We start from the raw sequence: 27,472 nt of genomic DNA, 5'->3' as shown, positions 1-27,472 counted from the left end.
AGAGATTATCAGTGTAACTGACTGGTGCAAAAAGATGAGTTTCCTGGTAATCTGTCTTTCTGTGTCTTTGGAATTTTTTTCAGCCATTTGCCAGGCACGCTATTTACCATCCCATATTTTAACTGTAAAGTTAACACGTCAGGGCGCCTTTGACAGCATGAGTAGGGTTGACTAAAAACGTGTTGAAATGGCAGTTTTTGTATGCTTACGAGTTAAAGGTTAAACTATACCACTATGTGGGGTCTTAATGAGATATCTACTGATCCCCTGAGGAAAATTTTCTAGACTACCCACTTCACAGAACAAAGGTGGTGACAAAGAAGAAACCCTAGAGCTAATATGGCTTCACGGTAGCAGAGGGGACACTTTGAAAGACTGGATATCTGCTGTCATACTTTGCTGGCCTTAAAAAAAACACAATTTTGAAATCATAGTCAAATTAAATGTCGAAAAATTCAATTTAATATCAAGATGAACATCGCTTGGGTCTATTTTAACTAAGCATACAGGCGTTATAAAATTGATTTGTAAAATTAATTAGTGACATAATAATATAATATGCATTGAGCCCAAGCGATAAAAGTAGTAAAATCCCACCCACCTTCCCTGAAAAAACACTCTTGCTGTAATTAATTTATGATACATTTGCCTTGGGATTGTCTGGGAAAAACAACACTACTCATGTGCTTGAGATTATTAGAGCCTTCCATCAACACTGTTAAGGAGCAGCTCTCTTCTACGTGATATGCACTTCAGACTTCAAACCACATCCATCGTATGACCTATATATACATATGAGGGTCAACATGCCTTGAGTAGGGGGGGGAGGAGAGTGCTGGCTGCTTGTGAATGTATGCATGCATGCATACAGTGTGCAGCACATGTGTAGTCGCGCATGTGTCTGCATCTGTACTCTTGCAGTCCAGAGTAGCACAGTCATGTCTGTGTCTGTACGGGCAAACAGCCCAGTGAAGCCTAATCCTGAAACACTACAAAGACAGGATATAACCAAGATTTTAAAGCTATATTGTCTGGATCGTTCTATTTGAGAGAGGAGGTCACAAAGTGAAGGATTCTTTAAGGGCATCCAGCCTCGTGGATGTCTGCAGTCATACGGGACTTGGCTGAATGGTATCATCCTAATCACTAGACCACGCTGCTGCCTCTTTGTTTCTCAATTATTTCTATTTCACATGAAGCCAAACTGTAGGAGCCTGCTTCAAACCAAGGGATATAAATATCCAAGTTCCTATAACTATCTATATGTTGACGACAAAAAACAATGCAGTCAAACATCTGCTAGAACAGTTTTTTTTATGTTTAATGTGATTACTGGAGTTTGTATTTATTAACTCTAAAATAAGATCTTAATAAAGCACATTACTTGGTTTTTCACCCCAAGAAAAAGGGCAGAATGCTTGTCTCTAAATCATCCGGCTGTAGAAAGGATGTGTTAATTAGTCTTTTGATCAGCCTCCGCCCTGACACACACACACACGCTAATCAGAAGGACACAGGGTTCTTTCTAATACGGGTGTAAATGAACAGTCATGTGACCTCCCCATTCTCTCACACACACACACACACACACACACACACACACACACACACACACACACACACACACACACACACACACACACACACACACACACACACACACACACACACACACACACACACACACACACACACACACACACACACACACACTTTTGAGGTCCATAGTAGGGGGTCTATTTAACCCGTTAATTAAAAAGGCACAGTGGAGGCTGTAATCCTGTCAAGGCGAGGAGGGCGATATGGTGAATGAGGTGTGTGTGAAAGAAGAAGAGGCCGAAAGAGAGAAAGACGGCGAGGAAAGGGTTTCCCATTCACACATTCCATCACCATCAGAGTCGGCCAAGAACATGGCGGCCACAACAACAAAACCATTACAGCGCTACACAATCCACCCCTCGTTTCTTTGGCTCCGTGTCTCATGCCACGCATGCAAGCACAGGACAGGCCGACCCCCCCCCTGTGGATCAGCAGGCAAATAAATACAGCGACTTAGAACAGCAGCAGGGGTCAAAAATCCCACTTATTGCCTCCCTCCGTGTTCCTGCTGATGCAGTAAACCTAAGACTTTAAATAGACAAATAGATTAATAGATTAGGGACAGACAGGCAGAGAGCCAGCAAGGCAGACAACTAGTAAGCAAGTCAGCCAGACGGGCAAGTCAATAAGTCGGTCCGTCGGTGCTGTCGATGGGCACTGCAGCCTTATGTGGAGCCTGAGGCCACTGGGCTTCTCCTCTCATCTCCTGGCTTTGATTGGCTGGGTAAGTTAGGGAGTAGTGGTAACCTATATGTGACAGGCTACATTACAATCACGATGGGCAGCCAGGCACAACCTCACACACACACACACACACACAAAGTAGGCTAAATGCACATACACAAAGAGGAAATGCAGGCTACATTTGGCCACGTGTTCGGCATAAAGCTTATGAGCTATACTGTCCAAACACAGCGGGGGAGTGTGTGTTTGTGCCTGTGTGTGTAAAAGACACACACAGACAGACAGACAGACAGACAGACATGCACGCACACACACACAGAAACGGGAAGTCAAACAGCTACAGCAAGAGGAATCTGGGAAATGCTTAATAGCCGCCACGCTAAGGTTAACAGTTCACTTCAGGTTAATTCTCTGACACCAATGTGAGCAGACACCTACTAACAGCAAGCTGAAAAAAGGATTGTCACAGTGCCAAAATTTTAACTAGCGTGCCCTAAAGCATCTCAGTACACGGACCTCACCCAGTTACCCAAATCAAAGTCAAGTTCTTTAATCGAACCATTTACACGCCTTGTAGAAACAACCAACCCAATAATGAATAAAAGTTATTTTCTGTTTGTGGAGATTCCTACCAGCTAAGAGGCCAAAACGAATTGGGTTTAATTTCACAGAACACCTTCACAAATATTGCTATGCCGTTTCCCAAACACATCAAACCTTTATGGCAAAGAATCAAGAACCAGTCAATGGTGCATACATTGCAAGACAGCAATGAGTATTATATAGCTCTGTAAAGAGTACAACCTTAAAACAATCAAGTTAACTTTGTTTAAATGTTTCTGGGCAGTTGCAATAATTAAAATGTTGCCTTAATCTTGCTATAATCAAATCATGTTATACTGGAGTGCATGTTAACACACTGGCCACCTTTCCAAATGGAAGCTTGTAAGTATTTTTACAACTTTTAGTTTGAATGAGGATGGTAAATGTATACCACACCACATTAAAAATACTGTGTAAGCAACAAAAACATGCCTAATTAGCATTGCTGGTATGCCAGTATTTTATATTTTACTGTCACACAAACTTAATGCTCATCCCCAACCCTTTTGCCACCATGGGAACAATAGTACACAAACAGACCAGTGAGGAGCTGGTCATTGGTATGGGGTTCTCATCACCTTATTTCCTTGTCCTGTCTTTTCATGGACTCGTTTCTCTCCTGTCTTTGTCTTTCTGTTTCCATAAGGCCTCTTCCCATTCCTCCCCTCTGCCATTGTATCCATAGGGACTACAGTTAAACAGTTGATCTGATGCCTTGCCTTGCCCTGGACTATAAGCACTGACACCATAAAACATTGGCAAATATGGACAAAACAATGCAATTTCAAAAAAAGAATAGTTTACAGTGTTTGTATTACAATGGCTCACAATATAAATCCAGCATGGTGTGCAAGCCCTTCAGTTTCCTTTATAGTCACACTATTCTACTCCGCTGCTCTGACTTCCTCTTTTTAAACACAAATGTTGTACTTGGTCACTTATTAATTCTACTGAGCTGTTAATTCTCAGTATTGACCTGCTGTTAATGAAACTCAACACTTCTGCAGATGTTCCGCAGCAAAAATCTTCCTGGGAACAGAAGGGATTAGGTCCCTTGAGCAACTGAAGGGCCTGTAACATGAAGCAGATGGAGGAAGTGTTGAGTTTGCATTAACAGCAAACTGTAGCAACAGCAAATTGACACGGATCAAGTATAATCAAATATAAAGCAGGGGGAATGGGAAATTTGAAATAAACACCCGTCTCTAACAAAACCTCAGTCTCAAATGAGGTTTGCAGTATTCCTCAGATAACTTTATAGGCATCAATGCATCCAAAAACACACCATCAAATCGTTGTGGGCTGTTACTCATTTGTAGTCAAATGAAATGCAGCACAATTGACAGGTTCAATGGCACTTTTAATGCCATTTCCTGACATGTAAACATGGTGCAGCCATACATACACTTTAAACGTTGACCACTGAAAATCAGGTTCACTTTAAATTGCTCAGGCTGAGAAAGTTAAGACTCTCTGAAATCCTAATATGGTCCCTGTGCAGTTTAACGTGTCCTTGGTTGTGGGATTTCGAGTGCCTCACATTAACACGGCCTTGTTAAAGTTTTGTTCTGTCAAGGTCACAGCTGCTGTTTCCTGTCTGACTTGATACACATCCTCCTGCTCGGCAGACACAGAGAGCATGGCATGGCACAAAGACGATTATGAGAGATGCCAGGTTAATGTCCAATTCTACACTGTGACGTGAAAGGCTATGGACCCCAAAGTTCAGGCAGCAGCAGTGGGGCAACCAAAACAAACTGACACCCCAGCAGCAGCTCTGCCTGCCTCCTTTCTCTAGTCCAGCTGGAATCCCAAATATGTCTGCAGTAACTAGCCCTAGAGAAAGACAACAAAGCCTTCAACATGATGCTCAAAGAAAACAGAGGAGGGAGAGGAAAGAGAGGGAGCAGGAGAGGTGAGGCGTAGACAGAAAGAGAGAAACAGAGATGAAGAAAAAGACTCCTGCAGGAGGATGGACGGACAGAGGCAAAAGGTTCAGTAACAGTAGGTGTTGAGACATGCTGAAAAAGCAGGATGACGGAAAGAGGGATATGAATGAGTGTTGACAGAGTGGGAAGAGAGGAAAACAAGATGAGGGTCAGGACAAAAAGCGTGGTCCAATATGGGGCTGCAAGCTAACAATCATTTTCACTATTACTGAATTAACTGATTAATTATTTAGTCTAAATACAGTCAAAGGCACAAAGACATTTAATTTACATGACAAAGGCACAAATCCTCACATATGAGAAGAAGGTATCAGAAAATATTGGGCATTTTTGCTTAAAAAATGACTAAAATAGTCATAATACTAATTCTAATATTAACAAAATTATTTCCTTCGATCAGGTAATTAATCATTCAGCTATTGTCTAAATACTAGTCATATATGTTCAATGCCCATTTAACCTTTGAATCAGTGATCACTGAAATGTGGAAAACTTCATTGTTGTCTTGTGATTTTACTCAAAATGGAATATTAAAAAGATCTGTCTTGATTCTGCCTGAAAGGGAGTCCGAAACAGTTAAAAACAGTAGAAAAGATGCATGTGAGATTGAAATAAAAGCCTGGAGAAGATCTGACGTGGCCTTTTCTAGATTCTGTCTGTAATAATAAAGCGTTACCAGATGCCCTAAAATGCGTAGCATGAGCATAACGTACACGCCATATGTTAGTATAACAATTAGAGAAAGAATCAAATAATGCAGCTGATGGTCGGGTAACAAAAGAAAGTAATTTTCAACAAAAGACCAACTGGGTCCAGGACTTAAACAAACATGTGTCAAAACTGTTCTGCAAACCTCACTGGTCAAGATCGGAGTGTGTTTGTGTATGCACGATGTGTCGAAAGGCCAATTCTGTTATGAAAGGAAGTGATGACAGGCACAGTGAGGACTACATCCTGCGTTATATGAGTCTATACAGTGGCTTTACAGTAATGTGGCCTTGAGAGAAAAAAAAAAAAGGCTTTCAGCTATTCTGCATTCAGTATTAATAGATCCACATTCACTGACTCACTGGTTTACTGCTTTATGACAGACAACCATTGGCAAGCACCCTGTCTGCATGTTATCTACAGAAAAAAAAGGCTGGAAGTTGATAGTTATCCTCACATTATTTATGCTCTCAACCCCATGTGTGCAGACATTCAGACAGATTTACAGACGTGAATGGATCTGTCTGAAGAAGCCAACAGATCCATTAACCTGTATAACATACTCAAGAGCATTCTTTTCTTAATTTTACCTCTAAGTAATTTGTGTTCCACCTATCTTTCAGTGTTACAGCTGGGCCACAACTGCAACAAACGCCTGTTTTGCAAAAATCAAGTAGGACACATCAAATCTCCCTTTTTTATTCCTGCAATTATCTCTAACTCACATAACTCTGTCCCAACAGCCCATAGAGGACAGACTGACTGGTTCACCGAATAGGCCAATGAGCCAGCACGGGTCTACAGGATTGGCAGGAAAACAGAGAATTCAACTGGACAGTTGTCACTCTGACAAAAATTTAATTGGCCGCCTCTTGCTGAGCGGGAAAACTAATTGGTTTGACAGCGCCAAGGAGGCAATCTAATTGGCTAGGTAATGTCAGTCAAGAGAGGGCGGGGGAAGGGGACGTGGTGCCATCTGGATGTCAGCAAACCGTTAGATAATCCTAGGGTCTCTCTTCTTCCCTCTCCATGCTCTCCCAATGACAACTGCTGCCAGCCTGTCTGCCATGTCTGCACTGAGGCCATACAGAGACATTCACACAGCAGCACCACAGCTTAGACTACAACAGCTGACATCACCAGTAAAAACGTTAAAAGCTCAGGTTTCTTCAGCCGGAGTAGTGTAAGCATTACTTTGGGACAGAGACAGAGATAAATATTTTTAAGTAAAACAGATTTAGCATCCACTCTGCAATACAAGTGTGTTTTTTAGTGTTTCTGTGTCATCGGTGCTGAACTCTATAGAGTTTTTTTCCAGTGCGAACAGCAGCTACTGGCTGGAGGCTAACACCAGGAGAGCCTTTTGAGCATGAGCGGATGAGTCGCAAGCAGCGCAATGACAATTCACACTCACTATAATATATTTCAAGCTGTCAGACCACAGGGGGTGAGGACAAAAAACAAAAGGCGTACATGAGAGGAAGAGTGGGTTTGTGGGAGGCTAAGAATTACAACAAATGCAATCCTTGTTTATTATCGCCTACAGTTCTTCACACAAGTTGAAAAATCTCACCTGTGGTTTCTAAACCACTTTTAATGAGTGTAACAATGTAAGAGAGAGATGGAGAGAGGGAAGGAGGCGTTACACACTCTTTGGAAACTTTGGATCGTTCCCCGTGTTTCATTACAAGTCTTTGATGGGTGCCGTCATCCAAAACTCACTGTTAAGTTTAGATGCATGAGCTGTAACATATATTTTAGTTTGTGATACAGTCCGTTGGTTAGCTGAGCCTACTGGAGGTGACCACGTAGTGCTGTTAAGTGGGAGAGGCAGACAAAGAGCAGTCTCACCAACCTAACATCTGACCAACACTGTAGGCCTTTTGTGTGGGAGGGTGGCTGGGCAAGACGGCTACCAACAGCTGCCTCAGCCCAAATGAAAATGCACAGAAGAAAAACCCCACAGATACACATACTCCCACGCAGACACAGAAGCCCTGCAGAAAAGCACACACACACACACACACACACACACAAACATAAACACACAGAGCTGGCTGTGACTGGCAATCCCCAACATCCTGTCAGGCGATCACTAAGCCAGTCACAGTGCGTTTCAGCTTGATGCTGGCTGTTCTCTACAGGAACAGCTCAAAACAGCCACAGAAAAAATTCCTGTCCAGCTCATTCCATTTATTACAGAAATCCTACCGAGTACCTGGTCAAACATCTCAGTGTTAACACGTAGAGCTGTTGAGTTGTGCCTCGGCAAAGCAGGGCATGAATTCGTCTTTTGCAGGTCACCCTTTTGGGCTTTCTTCGCATATCTTCCCTGTCTTGTTTAAGAATGTTTAGGCATTTTGGCAAATCATTTTCTGTCGCGCTCACTCCTTCAACCCTTCCCCCTCATATCCTTTCCTGTTTCTTTCCACCATGAACCGTCCCATAAGGGAAAATGCTCTAAAAATACTGCTGACTTATTCACCGTTTTGCGGAGGCTGTGTGTGGAGGAGGAAAGACGTCCTTGTCCAACTGAACCTGCAATGACCTCCCTAAACATCTTTCTGTTCTGAAGGACTCCTCTGAGAGTGTAGGTACAGCCTAGAGGAGGGGGAAAAAAACTCAAGCATGGGAATGAGATACGGAAGAGGAAGCTGAAACCTGAAGGAAGGCAGCTTAAAAGAGTAGTTCAGCCAAGCAGCAGGAGGTTGAGGACACTGGAAGAGAGCAAGATAGAAGAAGGAGGACACCAAAGACAGGAAATGGCCCGTCGGGGTTAATCAGCTCCTCGTGCAACACAGCTACAGCTTAACCCTTCTAAAAGCAATTCACACGGAGTACTGGGATAGACTCTGCTCACGTAAAAATACAGAGACAGACTTGAGTCCCTTGCTTAGGGATTTCTGCCAAACTAACATTGGAATACGGGAGATAGTGAAGCGAGGTGACACACATTGCCCTACGAAAGCGCAAAACATTATTAATCTCCTGTGAAGTGAAAATCAATTCCACTGGGAGCAGGCTTGGCAGAACACTCCTTTGACAGCCATACAGGAGGAGTAAATGCTGACAGTGTAGAGTGTGGCATTAGCGGAAAATATGAAAAATTGCCCTGCAAGCAGGAAGTAAACTGCATTAAGCCAGACATGGGAATGGAAAGCCATCTTCTGCCATGCGATATGTTAGGAGGTGACTGGAAAGAGAGACAGATTTGACACAGAATGCCTCATCGTCTCCAGGATCCACCCTCTCTCAACATCAAGAGATCGGCCGAGCCACCCACTCCCCCTTTCACCAGACCAAAAACAAACACATGTGCATCCATGCTGGTCTGCTGCATCCATGAAGGACCCGCATTGCCGGGTAATCTGCATCCAGATTCAGGGCCGCTCTGCTTAAGGCTACTATTTCTAGTGTAATCTGCAGCACAGCAGGAGCGCTGCAGCTTCCAGGGGCGGGGTGTCTTTCAGACGGCTGCAGATGACAGTCTAGGGTGACTGAAAAAACAGAACAACTGGAAGTTGCGGAGCTACTTGGAGCCTCTTTGCATCACGGATGCTTGTAGGCATTTGTGACAGTGTGACCCATCATTGCCCCCAATACAGGGTCCCTTTGTGCATAGCCTACATTCACTCCAGCACACAATTACAAGCGCTGGACAGAGGCTGGAAAACAAACAGCAATGTCTGGATATTGAAAATGGCTCCAACATTATACATTTTTTTGAGGCATATATACTGTACATGTATAAACATGGTGCGTTTGAGGTCCCAAGCAAAGGTCCTGTTACATTATGGTGCTGCAGGAGACAAATGGACTGCTCTGTAACATTTGTGAATCCCTTTCAAATTACTTACATCTCAAGCATGATCTCGTTCAGGTAAATCCCATCCACTAATTCAATATATTCCGATAATTTGGTGCCATCGGTCACTGTAGGCTGCCCGACTGTCTTCACCTGGAAATAAATGGGACAATGCAAATAAAAAAAATCAATCGCACTTCAAAGGAAATGCTTTCACTCAGCAAAAGCTGTTTGAGAGGTGAGCTTAAGACACATTTGAATAGTTAAACAGGGATCTTACCCAGCAGACCAGAGGCGTGAGCATGAACTGCTCCAGCAAAGGGGTGAAAACCTCGCTTTCCATATTTTTTCCAGGAAAACTGGTGCCGTTAATTTCAGCAGATATGGAAAAAAAATGTGCACTCCTTTGGGAGAAATGGGTGTTTATTTAGACTCCGCTCATGTGGTTGATTCAATCAAAACGACGCTCATTTTGGCGAAGAGCCACTAAAAGACGTCCGCGGTTTTCTTGGAGATATTCAGGGAGGCAAAAAAAAAAAAAAAAGAAATACGTTAATCCACAATCTGGTCGACACGATCCAGCTGTTTCAGATGCCAAAGACTGGGTTTGGTTACCTCATGGCAAAGGAAGGAATCGCATTTTTTGTTAAGAAAAAAAAAACCTGAGGATATTCTCTGTGTTAGCTATCTGAGGAGAGACTACATGAAACCTGTGCAGGTATGTTTTTTTTTTACGCTCGAGGTTTGCTCTGGAAAAAAAAGGAGCGTTTATGGCCAAATATCTCAGCTCACAGAGGGGTTGCGTTAAAGGGAAATATACCTCCGGCAATTAAAGAAAATATCCCAGTGCGGAAAAATCCAAAGGCTTTAAGGTCCTGGGTTTAAAATCGTCGCTTTGCTCCTCAAATTAATTGTTAAGTCATTTGCGGCCGGTCTGCCTCCGTTCAAATGCTGCATACTAATGAACAGAGGGAGTGAGAGGATGACTGGAGGACACTTAGTACCGCCTCCCCTGTGCATCTCCCTCCGCCTCCTCTGCTCCAAAAGAAAAAAATAGGGCATTGATCAAAGCACCCCTTTCTAATCACATTTCTTTCTAAGGTTCTTAGAGATCATTTGGTCATCTGTTACAATTATTATATTTCAGTATTTCTGAGTGGGAAAGGAGGTTTTTACGGAGAGATGCAGACATATAATGAGATGGGAATAAGTTTGTTCACAGACTTAGTGCTGTAATTTACATGCTGTGACATATTTAACTTTTTTTTTTCTTTTGTAAGTAGAGATTCTTGGGATTCATGCATACCTTTTGTCTGCATTGCATGTGTAGTATACAGTATATCAAAGCAGCAAGGCGAGTAGGCTACTGACACCTGGTGGGTAATGGACAAAGAGACTAGTATATGGTAAATGATCATTCAGTGAGCTTATATCTATAAATAGGCCATTCAAAGAAGGTTAAAATATCATCGTCTAATGAAAGAAGTGACTCTAGTCAAACTTCCTTTGTGTGGGAAATGTATTATGTCACATCCTGTTTGTCAGAAGAGAGGGATATCAGTGCAGCATGCAGGATCTGCAGGAAATAAATATAGGGTGTTTATAGGGAAATTATAGGGTGTAATTTGGGACACATGATATGTTGAGTTTATACAGGAGATCGATCGACAGACAGATATTTTTGTGGCAACTATTTTGATAATACACTAATCATTTAAGTCATTTTCCAAACAAATATGCCAACATTACCCAGTTCCAGTGAAAACTGTAAAGTGAAAAAAATTCCCTTTATAGGAGGATTGTAGGCTGGGCAAAACTAGACACTTCGAGACACATTTGTAATGATAATTTTTCACTATTTCCTGACATTTTATTATGGACCAAACAATTAATCAAGAAAATAATTGATCGTATGAAAATAATAAATAAAAAAAGTGATTGTGGATGTTTTGTAACTGTACTGATATACCAAAGATCGACCATCTAAATAAAAACCAAGTTAAGGAATTTCCAAGGTTTCAAATCATTGAGCAAAATAAATATGTTAAGTTAAACTTACCTCAGAACTTCTAATAAGCTCTTGCTGAATGAAATTCTGTAATGTGGACTTATTGGGAACTTGATATGTAAAAATGCAGAATTTCTTTTAGCTGTATCAGCATGTGTGAATGATAAGTCCAGATCCACAGTCATTCATTATAGGGGTCGAAGTCGCCTAATCAACAATTGATAAATGGCTCTGTCGGTGAGAATAGGGAGCAGAGGCTGTGTGGCCAAATAGCCAATTAAAACCCAATCATTGATACAGGAACAGGGGACTTGGGTCACCTCTGACGAATCTAGTTAGAATGAATGGATTATTGTATGTTCCCCATAAAGCTTTAATAAGCTGCAGCAGCTCTCTTGGACAGCCAGAGGTTTTCATTTGCATTCAGAATAACGACCGCTGTGTAGACCTGTTGTGACTTGTTTTCTGCAAAACATGTTTGACTGGAGGGATGTGAGTTCACATCAGGAGGTTACAGCATGAAGTGCAGCTTATTGAAAATCCAAGGCATGCCAAAAACAGCCTACTGAAACTTACAGTCTGCATCTTCATCGAGGCATTAAGTACCAGGTTCTGCTTTGAACAGATTATGTCTGAGTGTTTAGAAGTATGTCTGTTTTCTATTTCTTTTTAATCACTGTATTGAATTCATTTAGTTTAGCCTATAAAAATTGCACCATAATGTAGTGGATCAGTAGCACAAGCAGAGAATGTGTTTCTTATTTCAAAAGTTACATATTCCAACATATTCTACATATCCTAACCCAACCCCTATTTTTAATGTGCAATAATCAAAGTAAAGGTTTAGAAAAACAAATAATCAATTAATTCTATGTTATATTTATTAATAGTTTAACCTTTATAAGCTCAACTAATTTGCTTCATCAGGACTGTGTGGGGTTTGTTTTGTTAGCTTTAATTGACAGTGGTTTGGCAACATGAGCAAACAGCCCCACATCTGTCATTACATTTGCATTCAAATGAGAGAAGCAATGCATAAACTTTTTTTCCAACTGAGTCCCGCTGGCTTTAAACCATTAAGCACAGAAAAAAAAAAAGTACATGTATAAAATGTTGTATTTGGCAGAAGATGTGTGTCTGTAGGACCCAGTTGCTCAGAATAAGAGGCTGTTTTTGTTGCCCAATCACACCTAAGCCAATTTCTCCCCAAATTCAATTTTCTTCTTAGGAAATCAGTTTATCTAATCTTAATGATGTGAAATAAAAGGAGCAATTTACAGAATCTACTCAAATCCAATATCACCCTTTTGAAGCAACCCACACCCACCTCCGCCAACCCTATCACCCCAGCAGACCATTAAACACTGATGCAGATAATGAAAACCTTCCCTGGCTCGTGTATTGCCTGCTTACCCAGACAGCAGCATGAACACAATTATGTTCGACTCAATTACTGTGGAGGATGAGATGGATATTTTGTATAGCTGGATGTGTTTGTGATTGTGTATGGGTGGTAACGTTTATTTGAGGGATTCATTAACCTTAGACTGAACAGGGTGCTGCTGCCTGCTTCATCAAAAAATGTATTATTCATGATGCTTTTAAGAAGTTTTGTCTCACAGCAGCATCCACCTCCACCCAGTGACTCAGTGATTGTAGCAGCGTTCCTCACACATCCACTCAGTTGTTACAGCAGGCGGAGGAAACCCACCGACGCCGTCTTTTGGCTCAGACTCCACAGCACCAGTATACACATGGAAATGTTTCCTTATGTCAGTATTAATCTAGCCCGGGGATAAAAAATCCACCAACCATGACGCAGAGCTGCTCCCACATCCACAACAGGAAGAATAAATTCTCTCTCTGAACAACCGCATGACCTTACAGCGCCTCTCTCAGATAAAAAATCTCCATCTCTCCTCTTTAGATGACTGCAGTTTCCTGTTAGTTATTTCACTGGTATTTACAACTCACCACAAACATTTTCATCTGGAGCTGTGCTGATGTCATGTGGCCTCGACTGCAGGGTGGGCTGACTAATGCTGGATAGATTAGTTTGAATACTTACCATTTTCTCTTTCTCCAAGTAACATATATCTCTCACTGACTTTCCCTAAAAAGGTAATATGACTAATACTACAGGTAGGTGGACACTGTAGTTTTTGTTGATAAGTTAAAAGTTAAAACTAAACAGCATATTCTGAGTAAAAGCATGTGTTTATGAGATCTAATGAAATATTCTTGACCATAATTAGAATTACAAGTTCTAAAATATGAGATTACAAACATTGGGGGACATTTTATGAACTTTCATGGCAATCTGTCCAGTATTTACTGAGATTCCTTGTCACACTGACCCGATGAGCAAGCTTGACATAACCAAAATAACCAAAGTCTAGGAATCATTATCAGCCGTGATAAATTTAATGGTAGTCTGCTCATTAGTTGTAAAGCTGTCTTGCTTTGGACCAGCATGTTGAACAGACAAACCGGCATCAGCATCCTTTCACTGTCTCCTTGGTGGACTTAGTCGCTACTATCAATTTTTTTTAAATCTCCCCCTTATTTTCTCTGTTCTTTCCTTTTTGAATATGTTTGTTAACTGATAAAAAAAAGGGAAAAAATCACCACCACAAACATAATGATACATAGATAATAATGACATGTCTTCCTAGAGGGGGCAGCACAAAAAAACAGACCATTCATATCAAACATTACTCCTGCCTCTATAGATTGGCAATAATTGGAAGGTCTGACCTCTGTCTTTGCAGTGGAGGTCACTCTAACCATCCCCTCTGTCTCCGTTTGTCTCCATCCTGTACTGCTGCTATGGGAAATCAATGCCTAACATTCAAATTTCCAGTCAAATAATTAAGACCCCTGTGGCATATAGTCAACGTCTAATTATTTAACATTATAGGGAATTAAAGATGTGTGGGTCCCAACTCTGTGCAATTCTGATGTATTCCTTCACCCAGAGAGATGAAGTGTTTACTTTCATATAGACAAAGATAAACATAATCATTATATCATCATAACAGAAATGTAATTGTCTTCTCTCCTATCTCAAACACCAAGCTGTGGTCGAGCTTAAAAGTATGAAGACTTTAACTGCCAGCATATTGATGAAGACTTGTTTATTGTTCATATTCTACCTCTAGGATTTTAATATCTTGCACATCATTTTCAAGGTTAGCCGTGGTCTCTTTTATTGTTTGATTGCTTTATTTATATTGTTTAATCCATTATTAGTCAGGGATTTTCAGAAGGAGCCTTAATGACTGCTGTGGATTTGAGGCTTGAGACCAAAAATGTAATTATCTGTTTGCAGTCCAGGCCTCAAGGCTCTAAATCACTCTGCCTGAGAGCCTTTTTAGATCAACAATACTGCAAGGGTTAGGGTTGGGAATTTGGAGGTCTGAGTTGTAATGAAACAAGTTTTAGTTTCTCTGTTATTCCTTTGTGTTCGGGCAGGGGTTTTATACTTGATGCTGTGAAGATCATTCTCCCTGCTGAAATCTTGAAAGTGCCCTTTTCTGAGTGTTTATGCGGTGTCTTCTTTATGTTCTTCATTAATCGTTGAATCTCACGCTGATTTGATTCATTAGCAACACATCTGCTTCTTGTGTATTGCACATGTATCATACAGGCTTAATCACTTATCCTGTCATATATAAATCATCATTCATATTCAGACTGTGCGCGCACGCACACACACACACAATGGGGGTTTTCTAATCAGCAATCTAACCATTACGGGTCCTGTGAGATTAATTTATTATAGGAGCTTTACACTGACAAAGCCAATCACTTACTGAACTGTATGTGGAATTTTTTTCAATGGACTTCATTTTGGCAACATAACACCTGATGTACTATGCCAGGCACATAGTGGCCTTTCTTTCTGATCTTGATGCTTTTTGATCTATCATAACGGAAAGTAGCTTATGATAGTACAAAACCACTTAAGGTAGAAAAAAAAGCATTTGCCACCAGAGTTCAGTCTCCCAACATTGTAAAACTAATTGTTATGCAAGAATTGTACTTTAATGTAGTTGTATGCGGCAAGCCCAAGCAACTCGCTCTTCCAGAAGCTACAGTTCTGCTCCACTTTGCTCTGAGAAAGTGGAACCTTGCCATGTGCCGTAATGTAATTACCACGCTTGTGACAAAGGAAATCATGCCTTGCCAATTCAAGTCGCTATGAGCTGTCTAAACGGCGGCTCCCTCAAGCTTATACATGTCCACAATAGTCCAAGGAGGGTGGATCCAATTACTGTCTTGTCATTGACAGACAGGGGAAACAAAAGTCTTTCAGCCACAGTAAAGGATGAATGCAGGCAATGTCAATATCTATGTTGGTGGAAATCTGGAAACAAACACACGTCTGCAAGGAAAGTTGTAAATCAAAAATTTGTCAAATTTGTTACAAAAAGATGTGTCACAGGTTTAATGAAACATGGAAAAAGTCTGTTCAGTGAAGCTGTCGCTGGATGTTTAGGGTGATAATCTCTTTTTTAAAGATGTTGCCATGCCTGGTTGCCAAGGGCCAAGAAAAAAACACACAGTTGTCACCCCTGCTGAAAAGCCTGTAAAATCTGCATGTGTGTGTTCATGTGTGTATAACAGAGATCAGTGAAGCGCCCATGCAGGCTGTCCTGTTGTCACCTCCTCAAACACAGCAGCATGAAAACCAGAAAAGCACTTAAACCTCTTAAATCCTAAAATGAACGGGGCGCACACAGACTTTAGCCCCTTTGACATTATTCCTACACTCTGACCAAGAAAATGACGACCAAACTGTTATAACTGATCACTGATGCCGTGTCTCTTTACACCGTGTGGTCCAAATATTTTCAAGGGTCACAGAGTGAGAGGTTTAATAAGCCATTGATATATTGATTGACAGGCAGTTGACAGATAACCAATTGATTTCTACGTTGGTCGATGGACTTTTACATGAGAAGATTCCCTGAAAAAGTAAAGCCTCTTCTAGACAAAGCAACACAGCATCTTCCACTGAGCTGTTTGTGATCCTTGTAGTCTACCACAAAACACCCACTGGTCCATTACACACTAATAGTTCATGGCTCTGCTTGGTAATAATGAGATCTTGATGTGTCCCGGAGCCATGGAAACAAGATAATACTAATAGAAAGCAGGCTTGAGCTTTCAGTGTGTGTGAACAATTGTGTGAAATCCTGCTATCCCTCCCTGCAATTAGCTGGAGTGTGTGTATGTGTTTGTGTGTGCACGTGTGTGCATGCGTGAAAGTAATCTAGAGAGTGTTAGAGTTGCTGTTAACACTCATCTGTTGCCATAACAACTGCAGCAGCCCCCACTGTTGGTGAGTTGGCTCAGTGACTGACTGGATGGCTGGCAGGCTAACTTCCAGACTGACTGTCTGATCAGAAAGCAAGGTCACTGATTCACTGACTGCCTGATGTACCGACGGACGAACCAAGAGGGTGTCTGAGGCGCATTGGGCACATTTTTTCACATTTCACAGTTTAACAGCTGGAACAGCTGGCTGGAGCAGAGGAGCCTCTTGACAATGTGAACATACAGACAGAATGAGGAGTTTTTCTGATTTGCTGTGCACTACAAAAGGCCCGTAATGTTTCAGTAATGCATATATGAGTAAAACAGCTGTAGTTGCTAATTAATGAGTACTAATAAAAACAATGGGACAAATTTTCAAAGGCGATCTTAAATATCGTAGTTATCTAATACTCTTATGTACATCTAAGATCCAAATTATACAGTATACAATGATGAGTGTATTATGAAAGGGTGGTAGTTGATCATTTTATTGATAAACGTTCCTATTAACTGAAATGTTGATGTTTGTGAATGTGAATCTTAATGTTTTAATGTTTCTGTGTGTTGTTTTAATTCCCTGTAAAGCACTCGAATTGCCTTGTCTCTGAATGGTGCTGTATTAATAAATTTGCCTTGCCTTTATGAGACAATGCTGACACCTAACGGTATGAAACTCACATTGCACATTTGAGTCTTAGGGTACTCTTTAGATACGTTTACATTATTTTAAATCGGCAATTTAGTTTTATTACCTGTAAGTCGAACAGTTACTGAAATGAGCCTATGATAATCAATTGATGATTAATGTAGAAATGTAAAGGGGTAAAAAATCACACTTGCCAGTCAAATCCAACCGCATGTTACTTTAAATTGAAGGACGGAAGCTGAGAAGGGACAAAATTTGCATAAAACGAGCATTTAAATGGCCAGTGACACGTGGAAACGTGAATGTAGATTAAAGGGATTGTATTCATATTTTTTGCCACCTCTGTTGGGCATTTAATCAAACTCAGGTATTGAGGAAACTATGAAGCGGAATTGTTGTGTCCGGGTGCTACGGACACTTTTGATGTTACACGCTCACCTCGGCCGGGCCAATCAGAAGACGCGGCTTTGCTACGTACTTCCGCACATGTGACGAACTGACATGGATGCCCCCATGTGTGTCTAAACTGTAAAGGCACTGACTGTACACAGCCGCTTTTTTTGTTTTGTGTTCGTGGTGTTTAAATATGAGGCATCTGCTCCGTCTGGGGCCTTCGTTTGCCCACTTTCACGTCCGTCAGTGTCACCACAGTGTTTACAGGAGCCACGCAAATCCACGCAGGGTGGGAGTGGACCTTGGGGAAAAGTGAGTTGACTTTCTCAGCTTCCATTCACTTCCAATAACTGTTAACGAGCAAGGCGGGATTTGTGCTTATTATGGCTTCTGTCAAACTGGATCCTTTTCTTTGATGTCCTCACTTTTACTCATGGAGCTCGTAACCACACCCAAAATATGATTAATGGTTTAGTATCTCGGACTTTTTGATGAATTAAGCATTTTTTCTCTTTATAGGAAACTTGAGATCTCTTCAGGGAGGTTTGCTAGATTTGCTGATGGATCTGCTGTAGTACAGGTACACCTGGAAGTGGCTTGGTGTCCACCTTTATCCATATTCCCCATATATATAAATATATATGTGCTTAAGCATCTCCATGTTTTAATTCTGCTATTACTATTACAGTCTGCTCTGCATATACACAATCTATTGGTGCTGGGTTGACCCACTTTAGCTTTAGTGATCTATATTGCAAAACAAAGCTGAAGTTAATCAAATTAACACAGTTGGAGAATGATCTGGAAATATGGGGCCTGTGGGCTCGCCAGTTGGTAATCCAGCCCAAGTGTAATGTGTAACCCACTAAAAGCTTGTGTGGCTCTTCTCAGCTTAAAATGCTGTGAAGATATCTTCATGAAAAGAATTCAACTGTGCTGTTGGACTGAACTGGGCAATCCCTGATGTTTGATACTATGTGTGATGTGCATTTATGTATTTTCTGGTAACTAACGTCTGTCGCTTTTTGAAGCTGGGAGAGACCTCAGTGATGGTGACCGCTGTGAGCAAAACCAAACCTTCTACGTCTCAGTTCATGCCTCTTGTGGTATGTTCTCTAACATTACAGTATTTTATATTTTATTGTCCTCATTCAGACCTTGCTACTCCAATTGCTACTGTAATATAATTGGATTTGGTAGAAGGATGCCTGGGTTGTCTGTTGGATGAATGTCCACTTTGATTGACAGGTGGATTACAGACAGAAAGCAGCTGCTGCAGGTCGAATCCCCACTAACTATCTGAGGCGAGAGCTGGGTGTCACTGACAACGAGATCCTCACCAGCAGACTCATAGGTGTGCTGATATCAGTGTGTCCTGTTTTATGTATACCTTTGACTGTGCACTGATGTTACTCTGTGGACGCCTTTGACTAACGGTTCCTCGTGTCTGTGTTGCTCAGACAGGTCGATCAGACCACTGTTCCCTCCCGGTTACTTTTATGATACTCAGGTAAGTTCACTTTCACCATTATGTTGTAATAGTTTTGCCCTCTTTTTCTTTTTAAACACGTATATTAATGTGCACCTTTTTTTTTTTTGTCACGTGTCCTTCATGTATGTTCGTCACTCTTGAAGATCCTCTGTAACCTGCTGGCAGTTGATGGTGTCAATGATCCAGATGTGCTGGCTATTAATGCAGGTGAGTTAAATCTCAGCCATCCATGTTGTCCACAGAGCATAGTTTTTAGATCTTTAACTAATGGACTATTTTCTTTCATTAAAGCTTCCACTGCTCTGGCCCTGTCTGACATCCCCTGGGATGGACCAATAGGTGAGGAGCACACTTCAGATTTAGGCCTATTGACATATTTTGATTTATTGACCTTAAATAAAAAAAACTAATTAATCTTTTACTTATCTGTACCATTTCAGTTCTGGTTACATCATTAAACTACTTGTGTGTTTTTACAGGTGCTGTGCGTGTGGGTATGGTAGATGGAGAGTTACTGATCAACCCCACCAGGGCAGAGATGAACTCTAGCACTCTTAACCTGATTGTGGCTGGAGCTCCCAGCAGCCAAGTGGGTAAGTTGGAAAACACCACTGAGCTCCCAGCGGGAACTCTGGTGTTTATTTACTGAAACTGTATTAGAACTTGTGCATAGATATGTCATAATTCAATGAACTAGAAGCTGCTTTTAAAGCAGTTACAAAGTGTACGTTTCTGGTCAAATAGCCTAACTTTGCTGCACAAGGTACAGCAAGCTATTCCTCAAATTAAGCTTTCTGAGGTGTAGACGATGCTCAGCTCAGTGTCACAGGTTATTAATCAGCCCCTCTTCTGCCTTTAATGTGACTCTTTGTCTTCCAGTGATGATCGAGGCGTCTGCTGAGAACGTGCTGCAGCAGGACTTTTGCCACGCAGTGAAGATGGGAGTCAAACACACCCAGCAGATCATACTGGCCATCCAGCAGCTGGTGCGAGAACAGAAAGTCACCAAACGCACTCCGGTCAAGGTCTTCTCTGTCCCGACTGACATGGTCGAGCACGTTTCGCAGTAAGATCGGTCATGAAACTGTTGTCAAAACAAGGAGTATTTAGATATTTTAGCAGACATTGTATATGTCGTGGTAAAACATCAGTATATCACTAGGACTTTATTTAAAAGTCATTTCCAGAACAAAACAAAATAGATTTCAGGAATTGTTTTCTCTGTAAATTAGGCAAAAAGCAGACATTTTTCAGTAATGGATTACATGTTGTAATGTGGGGACTTTCATGTAGTATCTGAGCTTGATTACTTAAAACTGAGTGACAACAATAGGATTCTTAAAGTTTTAGATGCTAGTAATGACTTGTTTTTTCCTTTTCTTCCTTTCAGAGTAGCCTCAGAGAGGATCTATGCTGTTTTCACCGATTATACTCACGATAAGGTGAAATCTGACATCTATTCCTCATATGTTGACTCATATGTGTTCAGCTGTCTGTTTGTGTTGTGGGTTTAAAGTCATTTAAAGCAGCCAGAGTCAGAGATGTGTCCCGTTTCTGTAACATGGCAGTGTTTATGTATTTCAGAACGTGTCTTTATCTCATGATCAATAACGGTAACAATCTTATCATAATCTTAGATTTCGAGAGATGAAGCTATCAACAAAATTCGACTAGAAACTGAAGAGAGTGTAAGAGGTAAATTCAGTATTTATGTTACGTGGAAAGAATTTCAGTTTCTTCACACGCTCATGTATTTTTATTTATATTAATTACATTTCAATTCAGTTGGGTCTGTGTACTTGATTTGTGTTTCTATCTGTCAGCTGAAGAGTGTCAACTTATGTCTTCCATGTGTAGAAAGGTTCCCTCAAGCTGACCAATTTGAAGTCATCGAATCCTTCAACACTGTGAGCAAAGAAACCTTCCGCAATTTAGTGCTAAATGAGTACAAGAGGTAAGCACCGCCCATGGTGAAATTAATGTATCTCCTCTTGACACATGATGTGCATTTGGAAGTGAAGTGACAACTGGATTTTGCCTGTAGATGTGATGGGAGGGCGTTGACGGCTTTAAGGAATATTTCTTGCGATGTCGACCTCTTCAAACCGCTGCATGGCTCAGCTCTGTTCCAGAGAGGACAAACACAGGTCGGCACAGAGCAGCATTATTATAGTTTATAGTCACATTAGGCTTTATTTTTATTTAATTTAGATTTTTATTTCAATTCACTGTAGTTTCAGTTATTTTCCAGGGTAAGTTTGCTTATTTTGGTTTAGTTTTTTTATTGGTTAAAATTGTTGAGTTGTAGTTTAGTTTTTATTAGTTTCTGTATTAGTTTTAGTTTTTTTTTAAATTATAATATAGGGGTATTTGTCAGGGGCAGGGTTTAATAAGTTCAAAATTGATATTACAATGCAAACACGACACTTTGTGATGAGAACTGACTCACTGTCATGTAGACATCCTAGTCTCAATGAACATACCCTCGTGCTCGTTGAATTCACTAAAACTGAAGACATTTCCTGTGAATTTAGTTTATTTCATTAGTTTTGTTGTTTAGGTTAGAAAGGCCAGATGCCCTAATGTGATGGAAGACGCAGAAAATTGGTGTCAATTTTGAAAGTTAAAACAATATAGGTTTGACAATATATGGGATAGGTGGACGAGGGTGACAAGTGAGGTTCTTTTTTTTCTGTCTTGACTCCATAAAATGTCGATGTCTGGTCTTCGAACAGAGACAGCTCAGTCCTCGTCCTCTTCCTCTTCCTCTTCCTGTAGGTGCTGTGCAGCGTCACATTTGACTCGCTGGAATCCAGCGTAAAGACAGATATTGTCACCACAGCTCTGAGGTACCATTGTCACTCATTATGACAATCATACTATATACACATACTGTATACATTATCATGACATTAAACCACATTTTCAGTACTTTCCTGTGTAGATCTGAATGCCACAGCACATAGGCAGGTTTGCCACACAGGATGATACACTATGTGCCAGCCTGCATTAACAAACAGGTTTTCTGTTCATCTTCTTTCTGCAGTGGCATCAAGGACAAAAATTTCATGCTTCATTATGAAGTAAGTAAAATGCTGTTTTCATTCTTTTAAAGTTTTATAAATAATTAAATGTGTGGTTCTGTATCCTTTTCACAGTGAACCCTAAAATCAATCTTGTCCTTAATTTCAGTTCCCTCCATATGCAACCAATGAGACTGGAAAGATGGGAGGCATCAACAGGAGAGAGCTTGGACATGGTTTGTGTTAGAATTTAAATCTTCTGCTTGTGTTCACTTTGTGCTAACTGCTCATTCCCATCAAAAATGTTATGGAAAAAGTCTGTGTGTGTGTGGATGTGTTTGTATTTTCTCACGTTTGTGTGCTTGTGTCCCTTCAGGGGCCCTGGCTGAGAAAGCTCTGCGGCCGGTCATTCCTAAAGACTTCCCTTTCACCATCAGAGTCACCGCTGAGGTGCTGGAGTCAAACGGTCAGTGTGTTGACCAGCGTAAAAACAATAGGCTCCTCGTGAACGTGGGGTTACAATGTCTGAATACATATTGCTCTTTTTCATCTTCCTCTCCCTATTTCCACCTCTTCATCTCCTCTCAGGATCCTCCTCAATGGCCTCAGCATGTGGAGGCAGCCTTGCTCTAATGGACGCAGGTACTGGAGTGGGAATGCATGAAATGGCTCTTTTACTGTTGATGGTGCCTGTAGTGAAATTGGTAATATTCATTATTTTAACTTGACTTGATGGCTGCAGTTACAATGTGATCTGATATTGAAAGATAGATACAGAGGATAGGATAGCTAGATTATGTGTTGCTCCATGGTCACTATTCACGTTTGTTAAAGGGCAATTTTGTGATACAACGTACTGAATATTACACTTCGTATGTGCCCCAGGTGTGCCCATCTCTTCTGCAGTGGCAGGTGTAGCAATCGGACTCATCTCCAAGGCCAACCCACAGAAACCTGCTGAGATCCAAGACTACAGATTACTAACTGATATTCTGGTACGTACAGTGCAAGTACAGCGAGTGTGTGACCACCCATTTATCACTACCAAGTGGAAGAAAGAGTGTAGTTACGCAACATAAATCCTCAGAAAGTTTTAATTAATGCCCCGCCATAATTATAGTAGAGATGTTGAACATGAGCTAATTATTATTTTCTCAACAGGGAATAGAGGACTACCTTGGAGACATGGACTTCAAATTGGCGGGAACAAACAGAGGCATCACTGCTTTACAGGTACTGTGTCTGATAACTCACAGCACATGTCTCAACTGAGCTTTTTGGCTCATTTTGTAGCTAACAAGGGAGGGAAACTGAATGAATTTACCTTATGTGAGACATTAAAGAAGAAACCATGGACTATTTAGAGCTTATCATAAATACATAATTTATTATAAAATACTGCCACGCTGTGTTGAATCATTGTCACAGCAGCCAAACAGGATCCTGTTGTTTTATTTGGAAGACTGTATCATGGCCAGCAGGGACAAAGAGAGGAGGCCAAAGACTACGTTAAACTGTTATTTTGTTGAGTTCTGGTGGCATTTCACTATTTACAGATGCTAGTTTATCACAGCACTTTAAATTTAATCTTTTGGTCCATATTACACACCTCTATTTAACCTACAGGCTGATGTGAAGATCCCAGGTTTGCCTCTGAAGGTCGTCATGGAGGCCATCCAACAGGCCACAGGTGTGCTCATCAAATTTCAATGAAACTGAACATTTTAAAGAATAAATTGTGCACATATTTTTGGTGGTTTGATGGCCTTTCTTTCTTTATTATTATTATGTTCCAGTGGCGAAGAGGGAAATCTTGGGCATCATGAACAAATGTATAGTCAAACCCAAAGAGGCTCGGAAGGAGAACGGACCGGTTGTTGGTAAGTTTTGTGCTTAAATGTAAATGTGCTCTTTGCCTGAGAGAGAGAGAGTAGGAGTCAGGCAGCTTAAAGGTAAGTTAGGTCAGGGGTAGGGAGTGGTGTCGCCTGTCATGGGGTCCAGTACAACGCCCACCCAACCTTCGGCACATTTTACTGTGTCTTGTAGCTGATGTGTGCGAATTTTATTCTCTCACCAGAAAATGTCCGGGTGCCCGTTTCCAAACGAGCACGCTTCGTTGGTCCAGGCGGGTATAACCTTCGCAGGCTACAAGCTCAAACAGGTAACGTGTTATCTAAAATGTAATGGTGTCAGGAACCTAACCAGAAACATGACATCTTTGTGAAGGAGCAGTTTTCCTTTTTTTTCAGTCTACTACTCACTACCAACTCCTTAACACAGTGTGGAAACGGCATGTTTGTTTTTGTCTTCTTAAGGTGTGACAATAAGTCAGGTGGACGAGGAGACTTTCTCTGTGTTCGCTCCAACACCAGGAGCCATGAACGAAGCCCAAGACTTCATCAGTGACATCTGCAAAGATGATGTGAGTCTCCACCACTTTTTGGGCCCTTTTAAAAAAAAAAAAAAACAACTAATGTTTAAACCATAATGATATGTCATGAATGGTGCTCACCAGACCATATAACAGTGCTGATATAGAGTCTGACATTTACCTGAGCATGATGCTGTTTGTATGTGTATGTAAATTGATGGCTGTGCATATACAGTATGTGAATGGACGTACATGTGTATATCTGTTTTGTGTTGCAGCAAGAGCAGCAGCTGGAGTTTGGTGCTGTCTACACTGCCACCATCACTGAGATAAGGTTAACTGATACACTGCAATATTTACTGTAAACCAGTATTCGCTGCCAGTCATTAGCACTCAGTTTCAGCATGCTATCTAGGAACATTTTATTCTCAATAGTCAAGAAAATCACACTGGGGAATCAAACTATGGCTGAAGCCTTTTCCTGTTCTGCTTCAGGGACATCGGTGTGATGGTGAAACTTTATCCCAACATGAGCGCTGTCCTGCTGCACAACTCACAGCTTGACCAAAAACGGGTCAGTAAATTTGCCTCTGCATACTGTTAGCGTGTGTATTAGCCCATGTTCCTCTGAGTGTTGGAGACTGAAACCACTACTTAAAGGGCATTCCTTTGTTTTTTTCTCCTTTTAGATCAAACATCCAAGTGCTTTGGGCTTAGAGGTGGGACACCAGATACAGGTAGGTGTCGGTATCTAAAGACTGCATCTTCAAAACTGGTGTGTTCTACTTTCTCATTCTCTGACGGGACATACGCCAACAGGTCAAGTACTTTGGACGGGACCCAACAGATGGCAGAATGAGACTTTCACGGAAAGTGCTCCAGTCTACTGCCACAGCAGTCGTCAAGACACTAAGTGAGAAACAGAGCATCTCCGTGGGTTCAAGCGCCAACCACACGACCGGCACAGATTTGTGACGCGACGACACACCAGGCTAACTTCTGGATTTGCCTTGAAAGTGGATTTAAACTGAGTAGGCTGACAAAACAGTCGTGTTGAGAAATCTACCAAACCGAGAGCATCAGATCTTGTTACAAACTGAACGAGTGCTGCACATAATGAGGTTTACCCCGCTGTTGTGGGTACGGACGTGATGAAACGACACTTGGAGTGAACAGCAACTCATCAAATACATTGTCCTGTTGTCGTTGAGCTTCTGTGGATACGTACAAACTGAGAAGAAGACCTGGATGATAATGAGCAGGAGACACATGATTTGAAAAATGATAAATCTGTCGTACTTTTATGTATCCCCCTTTTTTATAGAGTTTTGTTTTCATATTTGCCACCTCAGCGAGCATTGTGTGATAATACCATGTCTTGTGGTATAGGAGCAAAGTGTCCACAAAGCAGCCAGGATTAAAATATAGACCAAGAAGGCAGAGAGGGAGACATACACTGTTTCTTTGGAATATTCCCTCTATGCTTGGTTGCATTTACAGTTTATGGGTCAGTGTAAATAAAACATGCATTTGTTGCTTTGTTGTGTTAAAATTCACAACTATTTCTATCAAAAAATATCATGTACAGGCAAATCTAGCCCAACATTGACATGCCAGATGTGCATCACTGTAATCACAAGTAAAAAGGTCGTCTTCATATGTAGCTGCTGGAATTCCTGGGTGGGAGGCTCAAATAAGGACATAACACAACTGCTTGATATGTGCAGGGTTCAGCTGGCAGGCTCCTAAACAATCTGATAGACAGTTTCCTACACCCATTAGATGTACGACCCAGAGGCTCAGGAGTGTCAGTAGCTGCTGTATCACCCTGCCTGGACCTGGTATCCAGTGGTGATTTATCTGGCTGCAGAATTGTTTACGTAATTATTCGGCCTCTGGCAGAAGTATGATTACGTAGTTATTTATAACTGGCAGAAATATTCACCACGTTAAAATGTGATGTCCATGGGGAGAAAATTCAGTTGTCTGAGTTTTATGTTGGGAACTTGAAAAAAGTAGTCCCCTGTACTTTCCAACATGACTTTGAGCATTATCAGTTTTATAAGAACTGACCTCCTTTAGGCAGGGAAAGTACGGTAATAACTGCAGCATGGAGTGTTTTTTGTAGGCAGGATGACATTGGGGGTGTTTAATATCTACTAATAAACTGAGGTGGTATTTAAATCATTTGCTCACTTTTCTTTTTTGCTCACTGGTCTGAAGTATAAGTGCATTGTAAACAGTAATGAGATAAATACACATGTTAACTGAGATGTGTGCAGGTGTAAACACGTGTTAGTATAGTACTGTACTGTAACAGCTATAACTTGAAATGTTTGAGTGCAGATTCAAGAGCAGGACTCACTGACACAACAGGCAGAAAGAAAGAAAGAACACTGAGCGGCACAACAGACAATCTGGCTAGGACCTTACAAGGGCATATAGTGATCCAAGATGATCCGAGATGATTCAATCAGCTCTCAAGTCAAGTAGGGTTCCCAGTAATGAGGTGCTTTAGGCTTCTGTTAATTTGCCTAATAACAGTCGGGTCTTGTGCAAACAATATATTTACTTGTGCACACAGATCCACTTCTTTCTGGCTCCAGACCGTGCAAACAAGATATAATATCATCTGCATATAAGATTAAGACCATTTGAATGCATTAAGTTGTTGTATTTGATACAAAAGCAGGTAGAGGAACAGAACATAATGTGATGGGTATGTACCTGCTGCTGCTATTACCTGTCTGGCCTGTAGGCGGCCCTCCTGGCGCTGCCGTCCTGCCATTGGATGATGCGGCTCGGAGGAGGAGACCCCGCGGCGGTTAGCGCTTGATTGACGTCGAAGAAGAAAAAGAACACAAGATCG

The 27,472-nt window shown here is 41.3% G+C and overlaps 2 protein-coding genes across 2 annotated transcripts in view; one reads left to right on the top strand and one right to left on the bottom strand.

The window, feature by feature from the left end:
- The window catches only part of ccdc88ab (coiled-coil domain containing 88Ab), a 60,110-nt gene extending 50,419 nt beyond the window's left edge, over positions 1 to 9,691 (bottom strand). The window contains exons 1-2 of the mRNA XM_070840607.1: positions 9,629 to 9,691; positions 9,401 to 9,501 (exon numbers count right to left, since the gene is read on the bottom strand). Of these exons, the coding sequence (XP_070696708.1) occupies positions 9,401 to 9,501; positions 9,629 to 9,691 (164 nt within the window). The remainder of the gene's footprint in view (positions 1 to 9,400; positions 9,502 to 9,628) is intronic.
- An 8,135-nt stretch (positions 9,692 to 17,826) lies between these two features.
- On the top strand, positions 17,827 to 26,772 carry pnpt1 (polyribonucleotide nucleotidyltransferase 1, mitochondrial). Its single transcript, XM_070840702.1, has 28 exons — positions 17,827 to 18,029; positions 18,237 to 18,297; positions 18,749 to 18,823; positions 18,966 to 19,071; positions 19,178 to 19,227; positions 19,353 to 19,416; positions 19,501 to 19,548; positions 19,689 to 19,802; positions 20,089 to 20,275; positions 20,600 to 20,651; positions 20,847 to 20,904; positions 21,067 to 21,163; positions 21,254 to 21,356; positions 21,988 to 22,058; positions 22,256 to 22,292; positions 22,402 to 22,468; positions 22,609 to 22,698; positions 22,821 to 22,874; positions 23,118 to 23,227; positions 23,394 to 23,465; positions 23,859 to 23,922; positions 24,029 to 24,112; positions 24,310 to 24,393; positions 24,548 to 24,654; positions 24,882 to 24,937; positions 25,099 to 25,177; positions 25,293 to 25,340; positions 25,423 to 26,772. Exons 1-28 carry the CDS (start codon positions 17,911 to 17,913, stop codon positions 25,576 to 25,578), a joined length of 2,313 nt encoding a protein of 770 aa, XP_070696803.1. The 5' UTR covers positions 17,827 to 17,910; the 3' UTR covers positions 25,579 to 26,772.
- The last annotated feature ends 700 nt before the right edge of the window (positions 26,773 to 27,472 follow it).

Source organism: Pempheris klunzingeri, chromosome 12 (assembly GCF_042242105.1).
Source record: "Pempheris klunzingeri isolate RE-2024b chromosome 12, fPemKlu1.hap1, whole genome shotgun sequence".
Lineage (NCBI taxonomy): Eukaryota > Metazoa > Chordata > Actinopteri > Acropomatiformes > Pempheridae > Pempheris > Pempheris klunzingeri.
The sequence above is the reverse complement of the archived record's forward strand: the minus strand, read 5'-3'. Positions and strand labels throughout refer to the sequence as shown.

Bases quoted from the DNA above. Each gene is read 5' to 3' on its own strand.
- pnpt1 (XM_070840702.1), top strand. From the start codon at position 17,911: ATGAGGCATCTGCTCCGTCTGGGGCCTTCGTTTGCCCACTTTCACGTC. The intron at 19,228-19,352 runs GTAAGTTCACTT...TCACTCTTGAAG, and splicing joins GTTACTTTTATGATACTCAG to ATCCTCTGTAACCTGCTGGC. The intron at 21,164-21,253 runs GTAAGCACCGCC...TTTTGCCTGTAG, and splicing joins GTGCTAAATGAGTACAAGAG to ATGTGATGGGAGGGCGTTGA.